The following is a 25,151-nucleotide window of genomic DNA, read 5'->3' on the forward strand; positions in this document are numbered from 1 at the left end:
CACCTGGTAACTGCCAGATGCAAGGAGATGTAGGCTACAGAGCACCTGCACATGTGGTGGTATGGCGTGCGCCCTTTGTGTAGGGTGCTCCAGGAGTGGGTGCAGGTCCCTTATCAAGTCCAGGATGGTGTCGGGGTGTAGCCTGTACCTCTCATGGATCTCTGCCTCAGTAAGTTGGAAGAGTGTGATCCGCTGTCTGTAGACTTGCTCCTACCGTCTCCAGATCCTCTCTCCTGCTGCCTGTAGCCGTAGCCGCCTTGCAATGACGTAGAAAGCCGCCATAGTGATCACACTGTTGCATTTTGGGATTGCTTATATACCATGTGGATGATTACCACCTGCTTCCAGTTGGTGTTATTTACCGACTCTTAAATACCGAATTTCATGAAATTCGGTATTTAAGATTTTACCTACATATCTTTTCTCGTTTTACCGTTTCATATTTACCGATTCGGTAAATTAGAATTCGGTAATTACCGATTTGGTAAATATGAATTCGGTAATGATGAATCGGTATTTACGGATTTATATTTACCGAATCCTTACTTTTTGACATCCTACATCTCGATGGCCTGAATACCGGTCGGTAACGGCAAATTTACCGAATTTCGGACGTTACCGACCAGTATTCAGCTACCTACATATGGCCCCAAATAATTATACACTACCCTTTCTCATCTCACAATTCTACTGCCCCCTCACACTTCCGTCTTCTCTCTAAACTGCCTTCTCACATATGCTACCTTCCTGTACATCCTCATACTGGGTACAGGTCCACTTCTCACCTCCTCCTGTAGGTGCCCCTCACACTATTCCCTCTCTCTTTCATACTCTCTCTCACATCACTCTCTCGCTCTCTCACACACTGATCCAGCATTTCCCATATTGGTTCACTTCAGTAATTTCAGCAGTTTCTTTAACAAATCTTTTCCAAAACTGCGAACCTCAAACACACACTCTCCTCTACTTTATGTGTTTTCTGTGTACACAAGTGCAGCCTCTTTATGCGTCTATATCCTTCTCTCCCCTTCTTTCTCACACACTGTTTCTGCTACTCGGTCACCACTTCATGCAAATTACCTGTCCCTTTCAATCTTCCTTTCTATCTATCTATCCACCCTTTCCACCTACACAATTCCACATTAAACCACTTAATTCCACTACAAATAAAATACATCCACTCCACAGCCTACAAAAAAACAAGTGAAAAACATTGTAATTTACAACGCCAAAAGCTCTAACTTTCACAAATGCGAGACTGATTGCATTGCAAATACTTATTACATTAGTTGCTATCTGTCCTGAAAGCTCCCCGCATCCACAAATCCCGCCTGCGACCCATTTTCAAAAAAACATTGGTCCAGAACGGAAAGGAGGCGTTAGCCTCAGCATCACAACAGTACTCAGCACTTCAAGAAACTCCTCGGCGGTCCCGCTGCACGCCGAGTCTTGTAGTTCAGGACCTTGAACGTCCAGCGGCGGCTCCTGGAGATCAGCCGAGCTCGGGACTCCAAGACCCAGATGCCCTTGCGGAAGGCTGTGATTTACCGAGGCAGCTGGCGAGTGGACCGAAAGGAAAACCAAAACAAGGAAATGATGGGGGCTGAGAGGTCCCCGCACTGCTGATAGCAACTTCCAGCCTCGCGCCGACCCTGTCAGTGGGGAAAGACACTCCCCTTGCAGATCCCAACCTGTTCCAATGGACTAATTGCATAAAAAAAAAAAATAGACGCGGCGCGGAAGGCATGGACCACGATTTTAAGTCGAAGCTGGCGGCGGAGCGGGAGCGGGTGGAGGATCAGTTTGAATATGAAGGCTGCAAAGTGGGGCGAGGAACATACGGACACGTGTTCAAAGCCAAGCGCAAAGATGGGTAAGAGAAGGGGCAGCAAGGGAGGAGGCGGAGGGCACGCACCTGTTCTTCGATGGCGGATGCGTGAGGAGGGAAAACATCTATTAAAGGGATTCTTCTGCACTTTGTCAGTCCGTTTTCGTTTATTTTTGCAATACTTTGGATAAACGGCACCAGAAAACTGTTAGCTCCATTGTCTCAAATATTATACTGCTGTACATCTGCGTTTGTGTCTGTATATTTACATTACCTTAGCTGGAATGATTTAGAAATTATATTTTATTTATTTTATGAAAGTTCTACTCTCGATGAACTTTATAAAACATTGCTTTTACAAAAAAGATGGGCATACAAAAGCGTTCGAAACTGGCTTGCTTATGACCGCTGCTAAATTCTTTATTTCTTGAAACTTGGATGTTTTTCAAGTTCATCCAATAAAGACAGCGCATCAGCTAAATACACATACAAGATCTCTCTTAACTCCAGCGCCGATAATGTTGTGCAAAGCTCCTTCTTAACAGAAATATCCATTACTAGCGTTTACTCGCCACTGTCGTTGCTGCATGCCCACCCAGGCCGCTTTTCCCAGGTGGGAGTTCTTATGTAGCTTGCCCCTTCTTCCCAAGGAGCGCTTGTTGGCGGGCACTGCGTTTTATTACTGCTCTCGCGGAATATCTTGCCTCAACGCTTCTGAGGTTAAAAGTGTATACTGGCTTTAGCTCAGGCCCTCGTTTCTAGGTTGTTGCCAAAGGCTGGAGCTGTGCTGCTCTGTTTACATTGAGATGAGTGAGGCCGCGCCTACATGGGGAATCCCTCCCTACCCCTCCTCCTCGCGAACGCAGCATAATATGCCAAGTGCCCTCCTTTTCTCCGCCCCTTTCAGTAGCTGCTGTTTCTGAGAGGCAGAGAGCTCGCAGCCATATCGACATACTCTATACAGGACTGCACATGTCCCCCCCTAGCTCCCCCAAAGTGTGAATTATACATTTATTTCCATTATAGATGTTAGGGCGAGAAGAGCGATTACTCCCTGTCAATGTTCAGCCGTGATATAATGGTGCAGACTCAGCCTTATACAGTGCTTGAAGTGGAAAAATAGAAAGAAGTGCAGGTACTCTGTACCAGATACCTGCCTGTTTCTGAAAAGTGCCGGTACTCTTTGATTACAAGTATTACGTTTCTCTTGAGAAGTGCCTGTACTCTCCCTCTCAAAATAGAAAAGTGCGTGTACTACGTGCCGGACAGTACCGGCCCATTTAAAGCACTGGTCTTATAGCAAAAAGAACATCATGGGGCTATTGAGTTTTTCACGTTATTCTTTCAATATTTCTTTTATCTGAGAATTTGCGTTAAGTAACTGCGGCGAAATTGTGTCAGTCAGTTGCTTAGGATGGTATCCTGTTAGTCGCCCTGGCACCTCTAGAGGAGGACCTGATGTGGCCCGTGCTATGTTCCCTTTGTTTACCCCCCCTCACAGATGTTGACGATGTTGACTGTTTCTCCGTGCCAGAAGCCGACACACGAGCAAATAAAAGCTAGATACACTGAAAACAAGCATTGGAAAAGCCATTAGGTCTGGCATTGTCCTCCAGCCTTTTGTCAATACTTTTTTTCCATGACTTTTGCAAAACTTCATTGTTTTGGAAACTGTCAGGCTTTTTGTCAACCTAAAAAAAAAAGACTAAAGGCAAATGTTTTTGGGTGTCAAAAAAGCAGACATCACCATAGTACTCCCAGGTTACATTCTGTGTGTGGATGTACTCCTTGTGAGCGGTCAGCATGCAGTAACCCATAGTGAAGTCAGCCAATGACTAAAGTGGGGTGACACGTTTCCTCTTGATGCATGATCGAGTGAGTTGGAGAAAAATGTGAATGATGCAGTTGCAGATAATGGATGAAGTGTGGCTAACAAGTTACAACCCCTAAAAGTAACTATGTCACACACATAGTTTTAGTAAAAGCAGGTGGTCTTGAAAAATACAGACCCAAAAATGCCAATCGTTGTGCCATTGGCTGCCAGCCTCTTGCCTTTGAGTAAGAAGGAAAGAAAGGAAAAGGCTGATAGAAAGAAGGCAAGAAATAAAGAAGAAAGGAAAGAAGGAAGGAAGGCAAGAAAGAAGCAAAAAAAGAAACAAAAGAAATAAAGGAAGGAAAGAAAGAAAGAAAAGGGTAGAAAGACAGAAAGCAAGAAAGAAGGAATGGAAGAAAGAGGAATGACATTAGGAAATAAAAAAGAAAGAGACAAAGTAAAGGAGAGAAAGAAAGGAGAAGGAAGGAAAGAGAGAATGAAGGACATAATGGAGGAATGAAAAAGAAGGAAAGCAAGAAAGAAGAAATGAAAGTCGTAAATAAGGTCTTTAAGCAAAGAAGAAGGAATAAAAGCAGGGAAGAAGGAATGAAAATAAGAAAAATGAAAGAAGGAATGAAAGCAAGAAAGAAAGAGACAAAGAAAAAAGGTAAGCTAAAAAGAGGAAAGAAAGAAGGAATGAATGAAAGAAGGAATGAAAGAAAAAAGAAAGAAGGAAAAGAGGAATGGAAGATTAAAAGAAAAAGGAAAGCAAAACAAAAGGAAAGAAGGAATGAAAGATTGAAAGAGAAAAGCAAACATAATTATAGAAGGAATGAAAGAAAGTAAAGAAGGAATGAATGAAAGAATAACAAAGAAAGAAAGATTGCAAGAACAAAGGAAAGAAAGAAAGGAAGAAGGAAAGAAAGAAAGAAGAATAAAAGAAAGAAGGAAGAAAATACAGAAGGGACCTAGCTTGTGTGCAGATGTGCTCCATGTGAAAGAGCAAAATGCAATCACTCAGAGTAAAGTTATCCAGTGGTTGAAGTGGGCTGACCCCCTGCTGTATGCTGGAGTGGGTGAAAGTAAAATGTGATTAACATACCAACAGACACTGATGAAGAAAGTTTGTTTCAAGCCCCTTTAAATAAGTATATTGTACACATATTTAAAAAACAAAAGGTCTTGGCTAACACCAGACCTAAAACAGACAGGCATCATATAAAGGCCCACATGTCCAACTACTTTTCTCTTCACCAAGGCATTAGATGAGCATATGTGATTGCTACTATGTAGATATCTTCCTACACAGTCCAAGTTGTTAAATATCAATGATTTAGTTTTATCATTTAAATGGTTATAGAAATACATTGTCAAACAAGTAGGAGTTATATTTAAAAACAGATCTATTTTATTAAAAATGACAAAGATAAAAACACAATCAAATTAAGACAGATAATTTTCAACAAACAATGTGCAATACATTTGAATCACTGTTTAAAATAAGGTGGTATCTTTATATGATCCAATCAATAGTATTGTGGCAAGACTGAAATTAGATCTGAGGCGCGTTTCGGCGCTAGGACAGCGCCTTCTTCAGGAAATCAGGCCACAGATTCCTAAAGATGCTGGAAACATAGTCTATATTGGCTTTCTGGTTGGCAGAGGCATGTGCCCTGTCCAAGTAGGAGCCACAATCCTAGTCAGAGTAAGTCAGTTACACGCCCTAAATTAACCTGTGCTCACCCTCTGGCAGCTTTACACAGAGCATTCAGGTTTAACTTAAGAGATGATGCACAAAGTATTTGTGCAACACTTAAAACAGTGAAAACACCACACAAAAATATACGACACCTGGTTAGAAAAATAAAGTTTAATTTATTGACCAAAGTGACAAAATTCAATACATAGAATTTTTTAAAGAATATCTTGAAATATAGTGCTCGAAAGCTTACTGTGCCAACTGGGGCTATCTGATTGCTCTTGACCGGGACAAATCCAAAAGTTCATGCTGACCGCAATAGAGCGCGGGTCGGATACAGGGACCAGCCTTGGCCCACTGAAACAGTACCATGATTCGGGGTTTCTTTGATGTCAAGATGTGAGGAGCAAGGGAGGCGATGAGTCGATCCTGGAGATGTAGGCAGTGCCTCAGTTCTGAGCCTCGGAAATTTGATGTTGTCGAACCCCTCTGATGTAGGGGATGCATCATCGTCCAGCCTCGCAGCCGGCGATGTGATGTCCTCAATCCTGGCAGTAGCGGTGATGCGTCTGCATCGAAAGAGATGCACTGGTTCCGAGCCATGCAACAACATCGATGTAGGTTTTTTTGCAGTTGCAGCATTTTAAACCCACTTCCAAGGGCTCAGGACTGGATTAACACACCTTGGCCAGGCAATACTCTCAAATGGTAGAGTCCAGGTGCTGTTGATGATTGGAGTGAAGTTTTAGATGTCCCTGAGACTTGCAACAGGAGGAAAGTAAACAAGCCCTTGGAGCAACTCTGGGTTCAAGTGGTGGAGAGATGCAGGTCCAGTCTTTCTCACTCACAGGCAAGAGGGCAACAGGTCAGCACAGCAGGGCAAGAGTCCAGGAGAGTGACAGTCCTCTCAGCAGCACAGCAGTCCTTCTTCGTGGCAGAGTATTCACAGGTCCAGAAGTGTACTAAGTGGGTGGTGTCAAGGGTCCAGTACTTATACTGTGCCCTTGAAGTGGGGGAGACGTCAAAGTAAGGCCTTTGATGTGCAAAGAGTTGCTGCCCTTCCTGCCCTTGCTCCAGACTCACTACAGGGGGATATGCCGCCCTTTGTGTGGGGAATGGACCCAGCACTTTCAGGAGTAAGCGTCGGCTCCTCCCTCCCATCCTGCCCAGGATGTGGATTGGCATTCAGTCACACCCAACTCTCTGAGTGTGTTGCTGTCTAGAGGGAATGCACAAAGCCCAGCTGTCATTCACCCTTGACATATTTTCAGAGACAGGCAGAAGGCACCAAATGGCTAAAGTAAGAAAATGCCAACTTCCTAAAAGGCGCATTTACAGGATTACAATTTAAAATCTAACTTCACCATTAGTTAGGATTTTAAATTGTGATTCCAGAGACACCAAACATTGGGGTCCCATCTCTTACCAATTAGAAATTACACTTATAAGATATAATAAGGTAATCCAAATGTTAACCTATGGCAGATATAGGCCTTGCAATAGTGAAAAACAAATTTAAGAGTGGCTCGCTACCCGGACATGTAAAACTTAAAAGTACATGTCCACCTTTTTAAATACACTGCACCCTGCCCTTAGGGCTGTTCAGGGCCTACCTTAGTGGTGTCATATATGTACTGAAAAAAGAAGGTTTGGAGCGTGCAAGAGGGTTAACTTGCCAGGTCTAAAAGGCAGTTTAAAACTGCAGACTCAGGTTCTGCGCTGGCAGGCCTGAGGCATGTTTAAAGTGGCTACTGAGATGAGTGGCACAATCAGTGCTGAAGGCCCATTAGTAGTATTTCATTTATAGGCCTTTGGCACATGTAGTGCACTTTACTAGGGACTTATGAACACATTAAATGAGTCAATTGTGGAGAGTCTTGAAAAACAAGGAGAGGGGCTCATATGTTGCAAAGGGACAGAGCACCAATAATCAGAAAGTTAAGAAAAGTGTTCCCTTTGAAAATGCTTATCACATCATCCACGCTCTTATCCACCACAAACTTCCACTCATACACTGGGTCCCATAAATATTACAGTCAGGATGCTAAAGCACTGACACAAATATTTAATAAATCGATATTTTTAATTACCAGTACTACAGTAATGCATAAAAAATTGTGAAATCATCAGTTTAAAAAAAGACTAACATAACATATCAAAATCCTATGCATCACAGTTATACAAATTCATTTTACTACCCACTTTTTGGAAAAGAAATCTATAGACAGTTATATATGTCTTGTATCTGTTAATTTGCGATAATAGACAGCACTGTGCAGGGTTGCTACTATCCTGTCCTCGTTTTGTTGCTGTCTTTTAACAAATTTAACAACATTTTTGGCGTCAACGCGTTTCGGTGGCGTAGCCTTGATTAAGCCACCTTCTTCAGGACAAAAGATTTAATTCACTCCTTTCCATCATTAAAATGATACAAACATTTGATTCTTTATGTACCGGTGCAATAGCACTCAGTAGATGGATGTTTTAATATAGATTCTTTTGGGTGGTTCACCACTAGTTCAATGGTCTCTATGGATCTCCACTGTTTCCCAATCTGGGGTTCTCTGCTGTTCGATCAATACTGTTCACAGCAACCCCTTTTATGATTAAGTGGTACACTTGGCCTCAGGGGTTTGTTAAATTCCCCGAGCGCGTATCCGTAGCTTTGTGGCTCACGGCATCTGCTTACTCCGGTACCGTTATCTAACCGAAAAGGAGAATGGGGGTGGGGGGGGGTGGTTGAGGTGTGTCCTGCTTTTTCTGGATGTGTCAGGGCTGGGCTGCGTTTAGAGTAGTGGGAGGAGATTTCCTTGCACCTGAATGGGCCTGGCCTGCCTTACACAATTCTGTCTCTCCCTCCTGTCTGGAAACTGGACCAGAGAGGACAGAACTGGTTTTGACTGAGCACAGAGCCTCTCTGCTCAAGAGAATAAAGAGACCCCATAATTTTAGAATACTTCTGGACTCAAGAGGACCCTCTGCCAAGGAGAAGAGCTGGGAAAGCTAAAGGAGAAGTACTACCCCTTTGCTGTGTGCTATCTGGGGTGGGCCTGCAGTGGCTGTTTCTGCCAACGAGAGGACAAAGACTTTTCTGTGTGCTGTGTATCCTGCTTGTAGAAGATCTCCAAGGGCTTGAAGTATAGCTTGATTCCTGTTCTTAGGGACACAACGACTTCACCACCAGCTCCACTGAACTCCCTTGCTGGGAGTTCTGACCTGCCAAGAGTTGCCTGTTTCTGTGTTGGGCCTCTGGAGGTTGTCCCTGCTGCTGGGAGCTGAGGAAGGAGAAGCAACTAAAGAAGCGTGATGCATCCGCACCCATTTCCAATGCAACACCGCCGTGTGGGAAGAATTTCAATGCATCGCCACTGTGCTGCTGAAGAAACTGACGCAGCACCTGCCTGCAGATGGTAAAATTGATGCACTGCAATTATCGTGCCCCAATCTCCGAATTCCGAGATCACTGCACTGATTCCAACGCAGGCCCTGCTGTGCGACTGCAAGAATCGATGCATCGGGGGACTGCAGCTGGAGAGATCGGCGCAATGCCGTTGCCGCATCGAGAGCCGATGCCTCCCTAATCCCCATCCATCGCACCCGGGCGCCATGTCTACAGCAACGCTGGGGCGACATGAAGAAACCAGCACATCACCTCCTCTTCAGTAAGGAACCGACTCATCACCTCCGTTGCGTGGCAGTAAGGAACCGACACATCACCTCCCCTGGAGCGAGGAACCAATGCATCACCTTCCCTGAATGTAAGGAACTGATGCATCACCTTCCCTGCGGCTGTTTTTGCTTATGATTTTGACGCACCCTAGGTACTGTGCGTTGAAAGTGTTGCATCTATAGTTTGCTATGGACAGAACTGTTTTTACCTTTTAAAAGTCACATCTTGGTAACTGTATGTTGGATTTTTGTTGTTTTGGTCTTCTTTGGCTTAGCTAAAGATGACTCATTTTTCTAAACTGGTTTGGCTTTCATTTGTAGTGTTTCCACTGTGTTACTGTATGTGTGCACACATGCTTTACACACTGCCTCTGAAATAAGCTAGTCTGCTTGTGCCAAGCTACCAAGGGGATGAGCAGGGGTTGTCTAAGGGTGTAACTCCCTTATCCTGACTAGAAGCAAGGGTCCCTACTTGGACAAAGGTACCCACGAGAGAACCGCATTTCTAACATGTATAAAAATAGCATACTCTACAATTGAGTTGATAACAAATGAACAAGTTATATATGGACAGCGCTTGAAGCAGATAATACCTGAGTAAACTAGCTAGTGTTACAACAGCATGTGAAAATAAGTAATTTTTTTGACTCCTGGTAAGAGCATTAAGTATCTATGTATATCACAATATACTGCATTTGGTATATCTTTGTAACATGATGTTAAGAAGCACCGGGGAAAGGATGATAAGAGTGAGCGAATGTCTGAAAAAAATCTAGGATTAATTGGTATAAGGGGGTTTCTTGTTCACAAATAAGTCTACTTTGTTCCAGATAGGTCTGTTTGATGACTCTCAAAGGGAGTATTGTAAAGCTATATTGTCTGCACCTCTAAGCAAGCCATCCATACTACATACTAAATGATGCTTTAGTTGCATTCTTCCAGTTGTTCGAGATAATCTTTCATTCTAAGGAAACCATAAGATCTAGTAAGTATTTGTCAGCATCATATTTTAGAGTGGGGTGAAAATGGCTTGTGATTATATAAAGGGATTCTTAGCTTGGTTGGATATTGAGAACCTTTTTGATGTATTTAAAAATCTCACTTCAGTATTTTCTTAGTAGTGAATAATCAGACATTATCTGCGATAGACTACTTATTTCTGAATTGCAATTCCAACATGATTGGCTATCTTGCAAAGACATTTTAGAGAGTTTTTGTGGAATCCAAAATGTTCTGTGAAGTAATATGAATTTGGGGGGCGTAGCTTTCCTGGCTTGAAGATGGCCGCTCCGTGATCGTGCTCCGCCAGCCATCAATCCTATCCGGCAGGAATTTGCCCCTTCTCTCATGTTGCTCCTGGTCAGAGATGCCAGGTATCTGAAGCCCTTCAACTGCTGATCCCACCGCTGTGCCCGCAAGACGATTCGCCCTGACGCATCGGAGTTCTGGCCCGAAATATTAGCACCGGCGTGCAGCCTGCCTACATGGCTGGCATGCGTGAAGACGTACGCTGTGCTGTCCTACCGCTTGCTGGAGTGCGGAGGCTGTGGTGCACGGGGGCCCTTCTTGGCGGACCTCCTGCTTAAGACCTGGTGGATTGGGGATTGCTGCGAGAGACGCGTTGGTGACTCAGCGTGCAGAGTTAGTCCTGCGACCTGCTAGAGCATGGGCTGCTCTGGGGGATGGATCGCGCTGCTTGGCCTCTGCCTTCGGCGACGTCCAGCTCTGGCCTTGTGTTCCTGCCCAGGCACCCCTGCACCGGGAGAACTGTTTTGTTGGCGCTGACTTGCTGCTTTGCCTTGAAGGCGGCCCGCTTTGCGGCGCCTGATCTGCTCAGGGCCCTTTCCTGCTTCAGAGGGAAGGAAGGGTGTCCATATTCGATCTACGGAGGTAACTGGAGGTAACCCCCTTACCACGCAAACCACTACTGTTGCTGCCTGCGATGGTGAACTGCGTCCCTGGCCTGGCGCCCTTGGTGAGAGTGAGCTGGTTGCCAGTGCTTGTTGCACAAGAGTCGTGGAGTCCTGCGCGCCTACGTTGCTGAGATGGGTAAACCAGATAAGACTCAGACGAAAATAAATTTTGAGCAGAGGAAATCCAGGCGCTGCGAGGACGCAGTGGAAGCCACGATGTCTGTGCGTGATAACCTGACGGAGGATCCTCTTGGCGATATTAAGCAAATTATAGCGTCCATGCAACAGGGGCTGACTGCTATTGATGCAAAAATCGACACCTTGGCCTACAGAATGGACAGAATGTCGGAGAGGGTCGACAAACATTCAGAACGCCTAGACATGGCGGAACGTCGTATCACGGAGGTGGAGGAGACCCAGTCTGACATCAGCAGCGCCCAGAAGCGAGTGGAGAAGGCCTTGGTGGCCTTGCCGGACAGAGCCGAAGACTTGGAAGCAAGATGGCGCCGTAGTAATCTCCGCATTACTGGCCTGCCCGAATGCACTGCGACGGGCAATATGGAAACCTTTGTGGAGAAATTGGTCTCGACGATGCTGGGTGCTGATACTTTCTCTCCTATATTCGTGGTTGAGAGGGCGCACCATTCATTAGGCCCCAGGCCTCAACCTGGTGCCCACCGCGGCCCATCATTGCCAAACCTTTGAATTATCGTGACAGGGACGCTGCACTGCGGAGAGCAAGAGAACTGCGCAGCCTGCAATACAAGGGGTCTTCTCTCTCCCTCTTCCCTGACTTTACTTTTAAAGTCCAAGAGTCCAGGAGACAATTCACTCTCCTGAAACGTAAGCTGTGCGATCAGAAACTTTAGTACGCTATGCTGTACCCTGCGCGACTCAAGGTGCTATTTGACAGAAAAGCCAGGATATTCACGGACCTACAGTCCCTTCAGAAAGCTCCTAAAGACTGGGACAAAGCTGGCAAGCATGGGAAGGGACAGAATGGTGGCCCCAGCTCCGTTGCAGGTAATGGCAGCCTTGATGATAATGATTGAGGGGTGGATCTTGTAGCTCGACACATTCAGGTCTCCCCTAGTTCTCAAGCATATGTGATGCTCAGTGGGGATTCAGTTTTCTTGCTGTGTCAACTGGGGTTCTGTTGGGCTGCACGGTTTGGGTTTCTTCGCCTACAGTCCTATTAAATGGGTTTGACTTGTCTTTGCTGTGCAAGTTGCGCTGTCCAGGGTGCCCCGCTAAGCGCTCTAATACTGATGGGATAACTATGATTTTTTTCAGGTCTATAATTACTACAGAAGGTTCTTGGGAGTGGCTCTAGTAGGGCACATTTGGGGGGGCAGACTTAGATCTCCTGAACTGAGGTCGCGAATGGTATCTTGAATGATGCTGTTTTAGCGGCAGATGGGGAGGCTGGTCTGCCCCGGTTCCTCTGGGTTCTCTGTTCTAGCTTGCATTGTTGAGGTATTAGTTCTCAGACACTTTGCTGAGGGAGTAGTTGTACTTTTGAGCTGATTAATAAGTACATTCCAGCCTTGTGATATATATTTGTGAATGTTTTCTCACCTTTGTTTTTTCCTTAGAGCTAAAATGTGCAGTGTTAGAAATGGGACCCCCGGCCGGCCAAGGCTCACGCCAAAGTCAGTCAGGGATCGCCATTTCTAAGTCAGGGCAAGGGAGTCACACACCAAGGCAACCCCTGCTCACCCTCTAGGTAACGTGGCGCGAGCAGCAAGGCTAATCTCGGAGGCGATGTGTAAAGCGTTTGCGCGCGCACCCCAGCGACAACACCCTAGGCCCACCACAAAGGAAACTCCACACAAGGTTATATCAAAAATAGCCTTTGTATTATAATAATAAAAACACATTAGATAACACACACACTTTACAATGTGCCAACAGGCACGGGCAAGATTTACAAGGGATTATGTACAGGACAGGGCCACCTGGACCACTGTCAGGGGTATGCACTTTTTTAGAAATAGCACTTGTAGGTATAACACTTAGCACATAAACATATAATGACTGTAACACAGAAATAGTAAATGTAGCATACAACCAGTAACTACTGGTAAAGGGTAAATACCTCCTACGCCACCCTAAACACTGTAGGGAAATCACGCAGGGAACTAGGACCTTATCATCAGGACCTAAAGAAGGAAAACCATCACCTAAGCAAGTCACATTTAGCAAAGGGAAGGAAACCTAAAATAATCACCTAAGCAAGTCACATTTAGCAAAGGCAATAAAACATCAACATTCCTCTAAGCAGGTCACTTTTAGCAAAAGGGGAATAAACCATAAACCATTACCTAAACAGGTCACTTTTAGCAAAGGGGATAAAACAAACAATTACCTAAGCAGGTCACTTTTAGCAAAGGTAATAACATAAACAATCCTCTAAGCAGGTCACTTTTAGCAAAGGGGATAAAACAAACAATTACCTAAGCAGGTCACTTTTAGCAAAGGTAACAACAAACATTCCTATAAGCAGGTCACTTTTAGCAAAGGGGAATAACACATAAAGAATCACCTAAGCAGGTCACTTTTAGCAAAGGTAATAACAAACAATTGCACATGAAACATTAAAACACATTCAGAGGTGCAGGTAGAACATTTGCGCAGGAATCACATAAGCAGTAACTCATAAATTGCGCAGGGTGCTTGTAGCACAACACTAGAATTGTCCCTCAGGCCAACTGGCCTCGCAAGGGGCTTAAATGCCCTGAGTCTCAATGTCAGGGAAGGCTGCGCAGGCAGCCAGAACACAAAGCCTAAACGTAGCAACTGTCCACTAAGTGCTGGACAGTTGTAAATACAGCTGGGCAACGTTGGAGCCTTGTGGCTCAAGAACAATGATTGGCACCCAGGAGCCTCTCTGGGGCTCTAGAACAAATGGGGGCGATGAGCCTCTCTCAGGGCTCACACAACTGGCACCCCCTGAGCCTCTCGGGCTCGTCACGGAAACGATAGGGGCCTGGAGCCTCTCCGGCTCAAAGAACAAATGCCCCCCTCGAGCTTCTCTGAGCTCGCAAAACCAAAATGGGACACTGAGCCTCTCGGGGCTCTAAAGCACAGGAAATGGCCCCCAGGAGCCTCGGGGCTCCTAATCACAAATGTAGGGCGCTGGGAGTCCTTCGTGGACTCAGCATGGACGTCGGAGCGGCCCGCTGCCAACCGGGGCCGCTCTATCACCCCCGGGACGCCTGGAGCCTCTCGGGGCTCAAGGAAACAATGGGGTCCGCCCAGGAGCAGCCAACGAGGCCCACCCACACTCACCGGCTGCTTCAGAGACGCTGGGCGGGCGCTCTCTCTCCTCGGGGCTCCCGTGGAGGTCCGGGGCTCTCCTTCGCTTGGGGAGCCTCGGCCGATGCACGCAGGCTGCTTCCTGCCTTTCGGCGATCTCCTCCTCCCCCGAGGACGCGGCGGGAGGCTCGGCCGGCTGGGCCAATCCCAGCGCGGCCTGGGCTGGAGGCGGGTGCTGCTTCCTCCGGGCTGCGGCGGTGATTTCACGGGCAAATGCGGCGTGGGCAGACGCTCAAATTAAATAGAAACGGGGCAATGCCGGGTGGGCACCGGCCTCAAATTAAAATATAAAGCGAGGTAGGCACTCGCTATGCCTGGCAAAGCGCTCCAAAGCGCTATCATCAAAATAAGGCGCACCCAGCGCTTAGGGGGGCAAAGCACACGGCAAAAATGCGGCGTGGGCAGCCGTGAAAGTCAAATAAAGCGCTCCACAGTGCTAGCAGGCAATTTAAGCGCTCCCAAGCGCTAGGGGCATGAAAGCAAAGCTCCAGCAGGGACTGGAGGCAGGCAGGGGGGCAAGGCAGGGCCAGAGCCAGCACACTGGGTCTCCAGGCAGGGAGACAGTCCAAGTGGCGGTCCTCCTGGCCCCAGCAGCAGCAACAGCCCCCTCTGGCAAGGATCCAAAAGTAGAACGGAGAACAAATTGTAAGGGGACACAGCCCCTTCTTATACTGTAAATTCCTTTGTCTGCTGGGTGCAGGGTGGGGGGAAACAGTTGCAGCTGGCTTGGGAGTACCCTGGATGGCCCAACCACCCCTTTCATTCACTGGGGAGGCTTGGGTCGTTAGACAAACCACAGGGGGGCGGAGCCAGCATTGTGTGGGGAAAAACCCAGCCCATCCAGGACCCAGGTGCACTCCTCCCACACATCACTCATGCTGATCTCACACTCACCACCGGGCAGACCCATCCAGACTTCCTGGAGCCTGGCATGCCAGCCAGCTCCAGCCAATCATGCTCCAGCACCCTCACTACACACATACATCAATGTCCAGAAGTAGCACTTCCCTTCTAGACACATACAAGCCGCACATACCATTGCGCAGCATTCATTCTCACGAGTTCATACATACCAAACTCGAGCCTGCACTCCCCACACATCAGGAACTAACATGGACACACACATTCTCCATGCATTCCTATGGGAGGGCAGGCCAGCCATACTACACGCACGCACTTTACTCTGGGACACAGGGAAAAAAGTGCGCCAAGACCCAAAAATCACTAACACTGGGTCACAAATAAAAGCAAAAAGATTAGGGGTGAACCTGCCCTAAGGCCCAAGTCCAACATGCAGGTTGCCCGGTTTTACTCCCTGGCGCTGGAGGATTAAATGCTTTGGGAACCCTAGGTATCTTTTATTTGTTGCTGGTTGTTAAGACAGAAGCTTTTTATGTTCAGTGCTTGGTGGCAGGCCGGTGGGTAAGCTAGTGTGACTCTGCTGGGTAACATCCGCCCCAATGCGTTACACGCTGTTTCTCTTTGCATTTCTGGGGTTTTATTGGTGTACATGTATGGTGTATATTTAATTTGTTAACGTCTTCTTCAAGAAAGCGAGGGTTGATATTCGCCTTTGCATAGTTGGGGTATGCAAGGCGTGGGTGAGGGGAGGGACCAGGGTTCTTTTTGTTGTTTCTTTTTGCTACAGATCAAATGTCTTTGTTTGACCTTGATGAGCAGGGTATACTTCAATGTATTACTAGATGGCGACTGTACTTCGCATACTCACTGAATGACATGTTAGCATCTCTGAATGGGGCATATTAAGTGACTGGGACTCATAACATGGAATGTCAGAGGCCTAAATGATCATAGAAAGGTGCATAAAGTACTCGCATTCTTAAAGCTGATAGAGGTTGATACTTGAGACACACCTTCATCCTGGATGTGCATTAATCAAAGGCAGTAGGTTAGCTGGTCACTTTCATGCTGCGTGTTTCACCTCCCACTCTAGAGGTGTGTTGACTTGGGTGAATCCTAAATCTGGGCTCCAATTAGAACACTGTGAGACCGACATGGCTGGCAGATATGTTATATCCAGATGTTATAGTAAAGAGCAGAACTTCCTTATTGTTAACTCCTATGGCCCGAACTATGATGACCCTAAGTTTAACCAGTCCATCTTCACGCTTCTCAATGTCAAATTATCCCTTGCCATTGATTTTGGGGGGTATTTTAATTCCCTGGCTTCCCAGGGTGAGGTAACTCGAGTACTCTGGTACTCCCATGGGTGCTGGCCCTAGAACCCCCTAAGTCTAAAGGCGTTTGCTCAAAGTCCTCTCCGAAGTGTCCTTAACTTCTAAAATTCCAACCGCGACATTCCCATAGAATAGTACGGGGCTCGCACCTGTGTTCTCATACTGCACGCATCCCCCGTGGTTCTCCTGTGTCACTACCTTGGGTGGTTCCTTGGAGTCCCAGCGATTCTACGTGCTCTAGGCACCGTGTCTAGTCAAGTCATGGTTCTTATACCTTTTCTTAGTATATGGTTTGGTCCCCCCCTGGGGCCCATTGTATATTGTGCTATTTACTGTCATTTTAGAACTGTATTATAGTGTTATCTTGGACTCATGACACATGACGGCACGACCTCAACATCATCTCCTACGCCGACGACACCCAGCTAATCCTCTCCCTCACCAAAGACCCCTTCACCGCCAAAACCAACCTCCACGAAGGAATGAAGGCCACCGCCGACTGGATGAGAAACAGCCTACTGAAGTTGAACTTGGACAAGACGGAGGTCCTCAACCTCGGATTAACCCCCTCGTCCTGGGATGACTCCTGGTGGCCGACTGCACTAGGAGCACCTCCCACACCCACCGACCAGGCACGCAACCTTGGGGTCATCCTCGATTCCACCCTTTCCATGACGAAGCAGGTCAACGCCGTCTCCTCCTCCTGCTTCAACACCCTCCGCATGCTTCGCAGGATCTTCAAGTGGATCCCCACCGAAACAAGGAGGACGGTCACCCAGGCCCTCGTCAGCAGTAAACTGGACTACGGTAACGCACTCTACGCAAAAGCCCCGGCCAAACTCCTGAAACGGCTCCAACGCACCCAGAACCTCGACCTCCCTCGCCGCTACCACATCACCCCCCACCTGAGGGACCTGCACTGGCTCCCTATCAACAAGAGGATAACCTTCAAACTCCTCACCCGCGCACACAAGGCACTCCACAACAACGGACCAGCTTACCTCAACAGCCGACTCAGCCTCTACACCTCCACCCGCCAGCTCCGCTCCGCAGACCGCGCCCTCGCCACCGCCCCCGCATCCGAAGAGTGACCACCGGCGGCAGATCATTCTCCCACCTCGCCGCCAAAAACATGGAACACGCTCCCCATCCGCCTGCGGCAGACCGAATACCTTCTAACCCTCAGGAGACTTCTCAAGACCTGGCTCTTCGTACAGTAGCAGCCCCCCCGCGCCTTGAGACCCTCACAGGTATGTAGCGCGCTCTATAAATGCTACGATTGATTGGTAGATTGATAGTTCACCTAGAATGTCATCAGAGAGTGATAATAGTGACATACTTATCAGGTCTATGGGAGTTATCATTTTGATGGTTTCAAAACTTCCTCACCATGATAAGAGTTTTGGGGGACCTGCCTTCTAAAATGTCAGAGATTTTCTCTAATGTACATGATACATTGTATTTGATGGTATCTAAAATATCTTCAGCGAATTCAATGGCCAAATATGTAATGGATTTGGTTTGCCAGAATAGCCGGTGTTACCCAATATTGCTTTTTTGCATAAATAAAGAAGTGATCTGACTTTTTTTTCTCTTTTTAATGTATATCCAGAGTTAAGGTAGTATGAGTTAATAGTTTCCATTAATGCTTCAATGGAGGAAGCAGCTTTTTCTGTGATGATCAGGATATCATATACATACACTGCTAATTTAACCTTAGCATCATTATAAGTGACACCCAATATTTTTTCATTTATCTTTATATTGTGTTGGAAAGGCTCTAAGGTTAAAAGAAGTAATGTTGGAAATAAGGGACATCTTTGTCTTGTGCCCTGATTTAAGTTGAAGTTTTGGTCTTGTTTTGGGTTTCGCTTAGAGATAAAGTTGTCACCAAATTGAAAATTCTTAAGAACTACTTCAAGGTAAGGCAATGCAACTTTATCAACTGCCTTCTCTGTGTCGAATGTTATTGCTGTTGATGGAGAAGGGATAAAGCGAGCCTTGTCTGTTACGTAGCAGAAGAGTCTAGTGTTGTCACTGGAGTGACATTTTTTCATGAATCCTATTTGTGAGGTGCTTATTACTAGGGGGATTATATTTTCTAATCGGATACAGTCATCTAGCCGCAGATTCCTTACCAGTAAACTTCCAGGCGTCAGGGTGGGTCTGTAAGATTTTTCTTAGCAGTACACCAGCGTGCCGGTAGGTGCCGTTGATCGACTCCACATGACGTCATATGGCATTAAGTTCATCTTTGTAACGTCCACGCTGTCTATATAGGCGCCACCTCGGCACGCTGACATCAGTTCTTTTCTTTCCATCGAAGAGAGCTACCCCCCTGTCATTTTTTTACATACTTTTTTCGACATTTTGTAGAGTCTTTTTTGGTGTGTAGGATGTCAAAGAAGACCTCTGGTTCAAACTGTGTGGCACCTGTAACCGTGCCATGTCGGTCACAGACCCCCACCCTGTGTGTCTGTGGTGCCTGGAGCGCAACCAGGACCCAAAGCCGTGCTCTGATTGACGGGCCATGGTGCCGAAAGTGAGCAGTCCCTAAAGCTGCTTGCAGCCCGGCGTCCAGCACTTTGTGATTCTCCTCGGAGATTTTGTTCCCGCTCCCGGTCTTGGTCAAGAGGAAGGTCCGAGCACTGCTCTGGGGGATCCAAGTCTTCATCCTACCACTTGAAATCTTCAAATGGGTCAGGTTAGAAGCACTATAAAAAGCACAAGAAGTCGAAGTGCGCCGACTTTGCCCCGTCTGTCGCACAACGAGACAGATTAGTCTTGGCATTCGAGGCCCCGCTCAACGGAGCAGGCGCATGGGTCGGCTCCACGCTTCCCTCCCTCCCTTTCAGGGGCCGGGAGTGACCCCCGCCCTGTTAAAAGAATTTTATGATGCCATGTGCGTCTTTCTTGGGCACACTGACTCTGCCAGCATCCCTTTGGGCCCCGCAGGCTCAGTAGAAGGAGTTCCTCTGAGTTTCGTACCAGCAGATCCGGACCCGGCTGCCAAGGCTCCTCATGGATCCATCCCCGGATCCGGACCAGCACCGGTCGCACCCATTCGACCTTCCTCGACGAGGCATCAAACTCTGAGACCCTCCATGGCACCAGCCCCATTCTTGTCCCTGACAACTCGGAGCTGGTCGGGCATCTTCCGACGCCAAGACGGCGCTGATGAAGCCTTAGGACTCTATGTCGTATTCTCAGCTTTATTCCAAAGGGATAGGATTGGAGGAAGATTGGGAGGAGATGCAGGACCCCTTAGAAGTCCCTCCTTACACAGAACAAATGAACTGGTATGAGGAACTGGGTGATACCAGTGGTTTGGATACTTCTTCAGAACCTGCCATGCTTTCACCTCCTAACCTGGCTATGGAGGAGGGAGCTTCCTTCGGTATGGTGGTGCATAGAGCTGCGAAGGTCTTGGTTCTGCAACTTCCTACTGTGGCAGTCAAGACCAATGTCTTGACAGAGGTCCTGCAGCCTGGTGTCCCCACCTCGGAACCCTGGCTGCCTTTTAATGAGGCCTTGACAAATGTTCTTCTGGGGACCTGGTCCAAACCCAGCACAGGGGCTCCTGTGAATACAACAATTGCTCACCACCACTACCCTGCACTGGGCGACCTAGATTTCTTTACCTCTCATCCAACCCCAGAGAACTTGATGGTCCAAGCCTCTACTTTCCATTATGTTTTCCCTTCTGCGCCCCCAGATAGGGAATCCAAGAGGCTGGATAGCTTTGGAAAGAAAAAGTTTTCTTCCACCAACCTAGCATTGTGGTCAGTAAACACTGCATGCCTATTGGGCCATTACTCCCATTCCTTGTGGAAGACGGTTGAACAGGTGTTGTTATGTTATGTTACCTGCATTTATATCGCTCGTGGCTACTCAGGAGTGTCCCGGCGTGGTACCTTACGAGTCAGTTAACGGAGTTCTATACAAAGAACAATGTTTTCAACTGTTTCGTGAACAGCTTGACATCTTGGATGCAGCGCAGTTCCCAAGGAAGTGCTGCCACAAGTCCTAGAGGAGGCCTGGGCTGTCTCCTCCCAAGCTGTTGTAGACGGGGGGGTTGCAGCAGATTTTACCATATGCTGTGGCTTGACACGACTGACTCACTGGGCAGAGCGATTTCCTCGACAATGGCAGTTAGGCGCCGCGCCTGATTGAGAACTTCTGGCTTCTCTGAGAATGTCCACGCAAACCTGATGGACATGCCCTTTGATAACTCTCGTTTCTTCGGAGACAGGGCGGACGCACGCTAGAGCACTTCAAAGAGTCACAGGCGACAGGCAAGTCCTTGGGCCTCTCTGTATCATCCCGTCCCGCGTCTGCCTTTCACTCCTTTCATGGCAACGGAAGTGGATGCCAGCGGCATCAGCCCTATCCTAGCCAGGGGGCCACACATGTTAAGCAAACTCTGTGCGGGAATGGGCACAGTTTGCCCCGACTCAGTGGATCGGGCAGCCAGAAGTCAGGCCAGGCCGCAATATCCTTCCCCTCCTCCAAACCTTCCTATTCCGATCCTCCCAGATCATGGGTACCAAGTTGGTGGCAGGATACACCATCACCTCCAACACTGTTGAGACATTACCTCAGACAGGTGGGTTTTGCAAGTAGTCTTGAAGTGCTACTCCCTACCTTTCAAGATTACCCCTCCGTCCATGCCTCCAACATACGATCGCCTGACGGAGGATCACCTTACTTTGCTTCAGTTGGAAGTCAAGACTCTTGTGGTCAAGTGAGCTATAGAGAGGGTTCCAGGGCCAGAAGTGGGCTGTGGTTGCTATTCTTGCTGCTTTCTGGTGCTCAAAAAGGATTGAGGCCTTCGTCCTATCCTCGACTTCAGAACCCTCAACTACTTCCTCAGACAAAAGAAAGACAAGTTCAAGATGCTCACTCTGGCTCAGATCCTGTCTGCCATGGTCCCAGGAGACTGTATGGTAGAATTGGACTTCCAGGCCACCTATTCCCGTCTGCCTGCTCCTCGTCGCTATCTGTGGTTTATGGTAGGCCACAAGCACTTTCAGTTTACCACCAATGCCCCTCAGGTGTTCACAAAGGTGATGGTCGCAGCTCATCTGCGCAGATCAGGTGTTCCAGTCATCCCCTATCTCGAAGACTGGCTGTTGAAGGTGGGCTCGCCCCAGGCATTCGTCTCCCACCTCAAGACTACGGCGAACCTCCTACATTCACTGGGGTTCACTACCAACGTACCGAAGTCGCACCTGATTACCTCTCAGACACTCACTTTCATCTGAGCCTTTCTGGACACAGTGCAGTTTTGGGACTATCCTCCCGAGCAGCTAGTCCAGGTTATTCAGGCTATGATACTGATGTTTCAGCCTCTATCCTGGATTTCGGTGAGAATGACTCTGAGGTTGCTGGGCCGCAAGGCCTCCTTCATCCTGCTAGTGATTTTTGCCAGATGGCACATGCTTGCTCTTCAATGGGACCTGAAGTGGGAAATCTCACTGACCTGGTACAAATTTCGGAGAGAACTTGGTTGTTGACATACCACGATTGGGTCAGAGACAGACCCCTCTCTCTTCCTCCACCAGATCTCGCAGTAGTGACAGATGCGTCACTTCTGGGATGGAGCGGCCATCTGTGGAAGATGGAGATCAGAAGACTCAGGTCTTCGGCGGAAGCTGGGCTCCATAGCAACCTGTTTGAGCTCCGTGCAAACCGATTAGCCCTGAAAGCCTTCTTACCATCCCTCAGGGTAAGGTATTTTCAGGTGTTCACGGACAACACAACCGCCATGTGGTACTGCAACAAACAGAGCAGGTGGGGTAGTTGGAGTTTCCAAGGCGGCTCTCGCTTGGCAACGCTTTTCGTCTCGAGTTGAGCTCTGGCCTCCTTTGCCTTTCTGCCCATACCACTCTTGTCCAGAGTGCTCAAGAAAATCAGGAGTGACAGGGCACAATTCATTCTTGTGGTTCTGGATTGGGCATGGAGAGTTTGGTATCCATAACTTCTGCAGATGAGCATCGATCCTCGGATCAGGCTGCCCCTTTGAGAGAATCTTCTGTCACAGCAGCAGGGGAGGGTCCTGCACTCGAACCTGTCAACCCTCCGCCTCGTTGCGTGGAGATTGAGCGGTGACAGTTGATAGCTTTCGTTTGCAAAGTTATTTTGGCAGCGAAGCATCCCTCCACTAAGTCAGCATATGCCTGTTGATGGCAAAAAATTGAAAATAATGTACAGACCGGTCTACGACCCTTTGTCTGCCTCCCTCTCTGACATTCTTCTTTTCATCCTGTCTCTTGTCCTGCAGTGCTCTGATCTTGCACTTTAAAAGGTTACCTTTCGGCCTCTCTATCTTTTTTTACGGTTGCCAGACCAACCATCACTATTCAAGTCACCTGTTTTACATAGATTTCTGAAGGGGCTTATGCATTTGTTTCCCCCTTTTCCTCTCATCATGCCCCAATGGGACCTTAACTTGGCCCTCACTTATCTTATGTGTGTGACATTCGAGCCACTGCACAATTGCCCCCTCTGGCTGCTCACCATCAAGACATCCTTCTTGGTGGCACTAACTTCTGCCAGGAGGGTGAGCGAGCAGCAAGCAATTCCACATCAGCCTCCTTACCTGACCGTCTTTCCAGACAAAGTAGTGCTCCGCACTAGGGTTTTGTTTTTGCCTAAAGTTGTGACATCTTTCCACCTAGGGAAATCTGTCGCCTTGCCCACCTTCTATGCTCCTCTGCATCCTTAAAAGGTACATCTGCACCCAAAAAGCATCTTATCGTTCTACCTTGACTGCACTAAAGAGTTCTGGGTGGACGAACAACTCTTTGTGGGGTACGTTGGAGCAAAGAAGGGGCATGATGTGCAAAAGAGGACCATGTCACAATGGATTATCCTCTGCACTAAGACTTGTTACGCTCGGGCAAAGAAACAGCCTCCTGAAGGCCACAGAGCTCATTCCACCAGGGCTAAAGCAGCCACCACAGCCCTTCAGCGTGGCATCCTGGTTCTTGGCAGCTACGTGGGCTTCCCTGCACACGTTTGCCAAGCATTATTGCCTGGCCAATCAGGTCCGTAGGGAGGATGTCTTTGGCCATTCTGTCCTACAGGACTTTCTGGTCTAAACTTTTCTGCAGTCCCTTCTTCGGGGATGGTATTGCTTGGGTATCTGTTCACAGGTAAGGAAACCATGGCTAGATGTCTGTATCAGATAGACAAGTTACTTACATTCAGTAACGCCTTATCTGGTAGAGACATGATCTAGCAGCAGATTCCTTACCGACCCACCCATCCTCCCCGCACTGTGGATCAATTCTTCATGTCAGGGCTGTTCCCCTTGAGGTCCCTAGTTGTTTAAAAACACCACTGTTAGTAAACTTCATGGTTCCGTGCTTCTGGCCGACGTGGTGCCTATATGAATGCGGATGTCACAGCAATGAACTCGATGTCAAACAACGTAACACACAGTCGACCCACACCACCTACCGGTTCGCAGGGGTACTGCTAAGAAAAATATTCCAGATACAATCTGACGCCTGGAAGTTCACAGGTAAGGAATCTGCGGCTTGATCATCTCTTTACCAGATAAGGCATTACCGAAGGTACGTAACTAGTCCTTCTGTTTGAAATAACTTTTGCATAGATATTACAGTCAATATTTATTAGAGATATTGGTCTGTAATTCTTTGCTAATAGTAGGTCCTTACCCTCTTTAGGGATAACTGCAACTGTTGCTGCAGCTAGTGTACCACTTACAATCATTGATGGTTCAAAAAGGTGAAATGTTTGTTGTAGAGGTTTGGCTATAAATGAATCAGTTTGTAAAATGGAGCCAAACCTATCTGGGCCAGGAGCTTTGTCATTTTTAAATGTTTTGTTAGCGTGATTGGTGTATTAATTTCAGATCTCTCTTTTTCAGAGACCGTTGGGAGGTTAAGTTTAGAGAGGTATTGTTCACAATCATTGATACAGATCTATCTGTTGGGTGGGTATAGGTCACTATAAAAGTCTTTGAATATATTTGCTATTTTGTTAGGGTTAGTGTGAGAGATGCTGTGATTGTATTTTAGAGCTGGTATGTCACGTCTGTGTTGTTTGAATTTTAAGTATGAGGCTAACATTTCCCCAGCCTTATTTGCTGTGCAAAGTTTTAAGCTGTTTTGTGTTGACCAACACATCAGCTCTAGAGCTTAGAATGTTGTTATATTTATATTTCTTGTTAGTATTTTGGTCAGTAGTGACTTCTCTCTCGATTTGTTGTGGAGGGTTTTCATCTCTTTGATTATGACCTCTAATTTTTTAAGAGTGACATTGGTATTTGTATTTGCTGTGGCTCTCATATTAATTAGTAATCCTCTGATAGTGCATTTAAAGGGCTTCCTGTCTTGTTAGTGGCAAGAGATCGGGATTAAAGTTTTCCTTAAGGTAGTTCTCAGTGGCCATATGGATTATTTTAAGGTATTATGTGTGCGATAGGGTTTTACCATAAAGTCTCAATGTTTAATGTCAGGGTTTTCATAAAATGCCTGTTAGGGATAAGGTAACACATGAATGATCAGAAATTATCTTGGGCTCAATTGAATTTTGATCTATATTGTGTGTGAATTTTCCTGAGTTTAGAATTTAGTCAATCATTGAATAAGAGTTACATGGGATAGGGTAAGGTATAATCCTTCATGTCTGGTTGTTGAAGTCTCCAAGTGTCTTTCAAGTTAAATTTGTTACATAGATTGCT

At 47.0% G+C, this 25,151-nt stretch overlaps 1 protein-coding gene across 3 annotated transcripts in view; it reads left to right on the forward strand.

Moving 5' to 3' along the window:
- The first annotated feature begins 1,556 nt into the window (after positions 1–1,556).
- The window catches only part of CDK19 (cyclin dependent kinase 19), a 1,513,666-nt gene continuing 1,490,071 nt past the window's right edge, over positions 1,557–25,151 (forward strand). For 2 of the 3 annotated variants that reach the window (XM_078649167.1, XM_078649166.1), the window contains exon 1: positions 1,557–1,873. In XM_078649167.1, coding sequence (XP_078505293.1) covers positions 1,746–1,873 — 128 coding nt within the window. In that variant the 5' untranslated portion in view covers positions 1,557–1,745. The remainder of the gene's footprint in view (positions 1,874–25,151) is intronic. The other variant, XM_078649165.1, reaches the window with a different exon arrangement.

Source organism: Lissotriton helveticus, chromosome 6, assembly GCF_964261635.1.
Source record: "Lissotriton helveticus chromosome 6, aLisHel1.1, whole genome shotgun sequence".
Classification (NCBI taxonomy): Eukaryota; Metazoa; Chordata; class Amphibia; order Caudata; family Salamandridae; genus Lissotriton; species Lissotriton helveticus.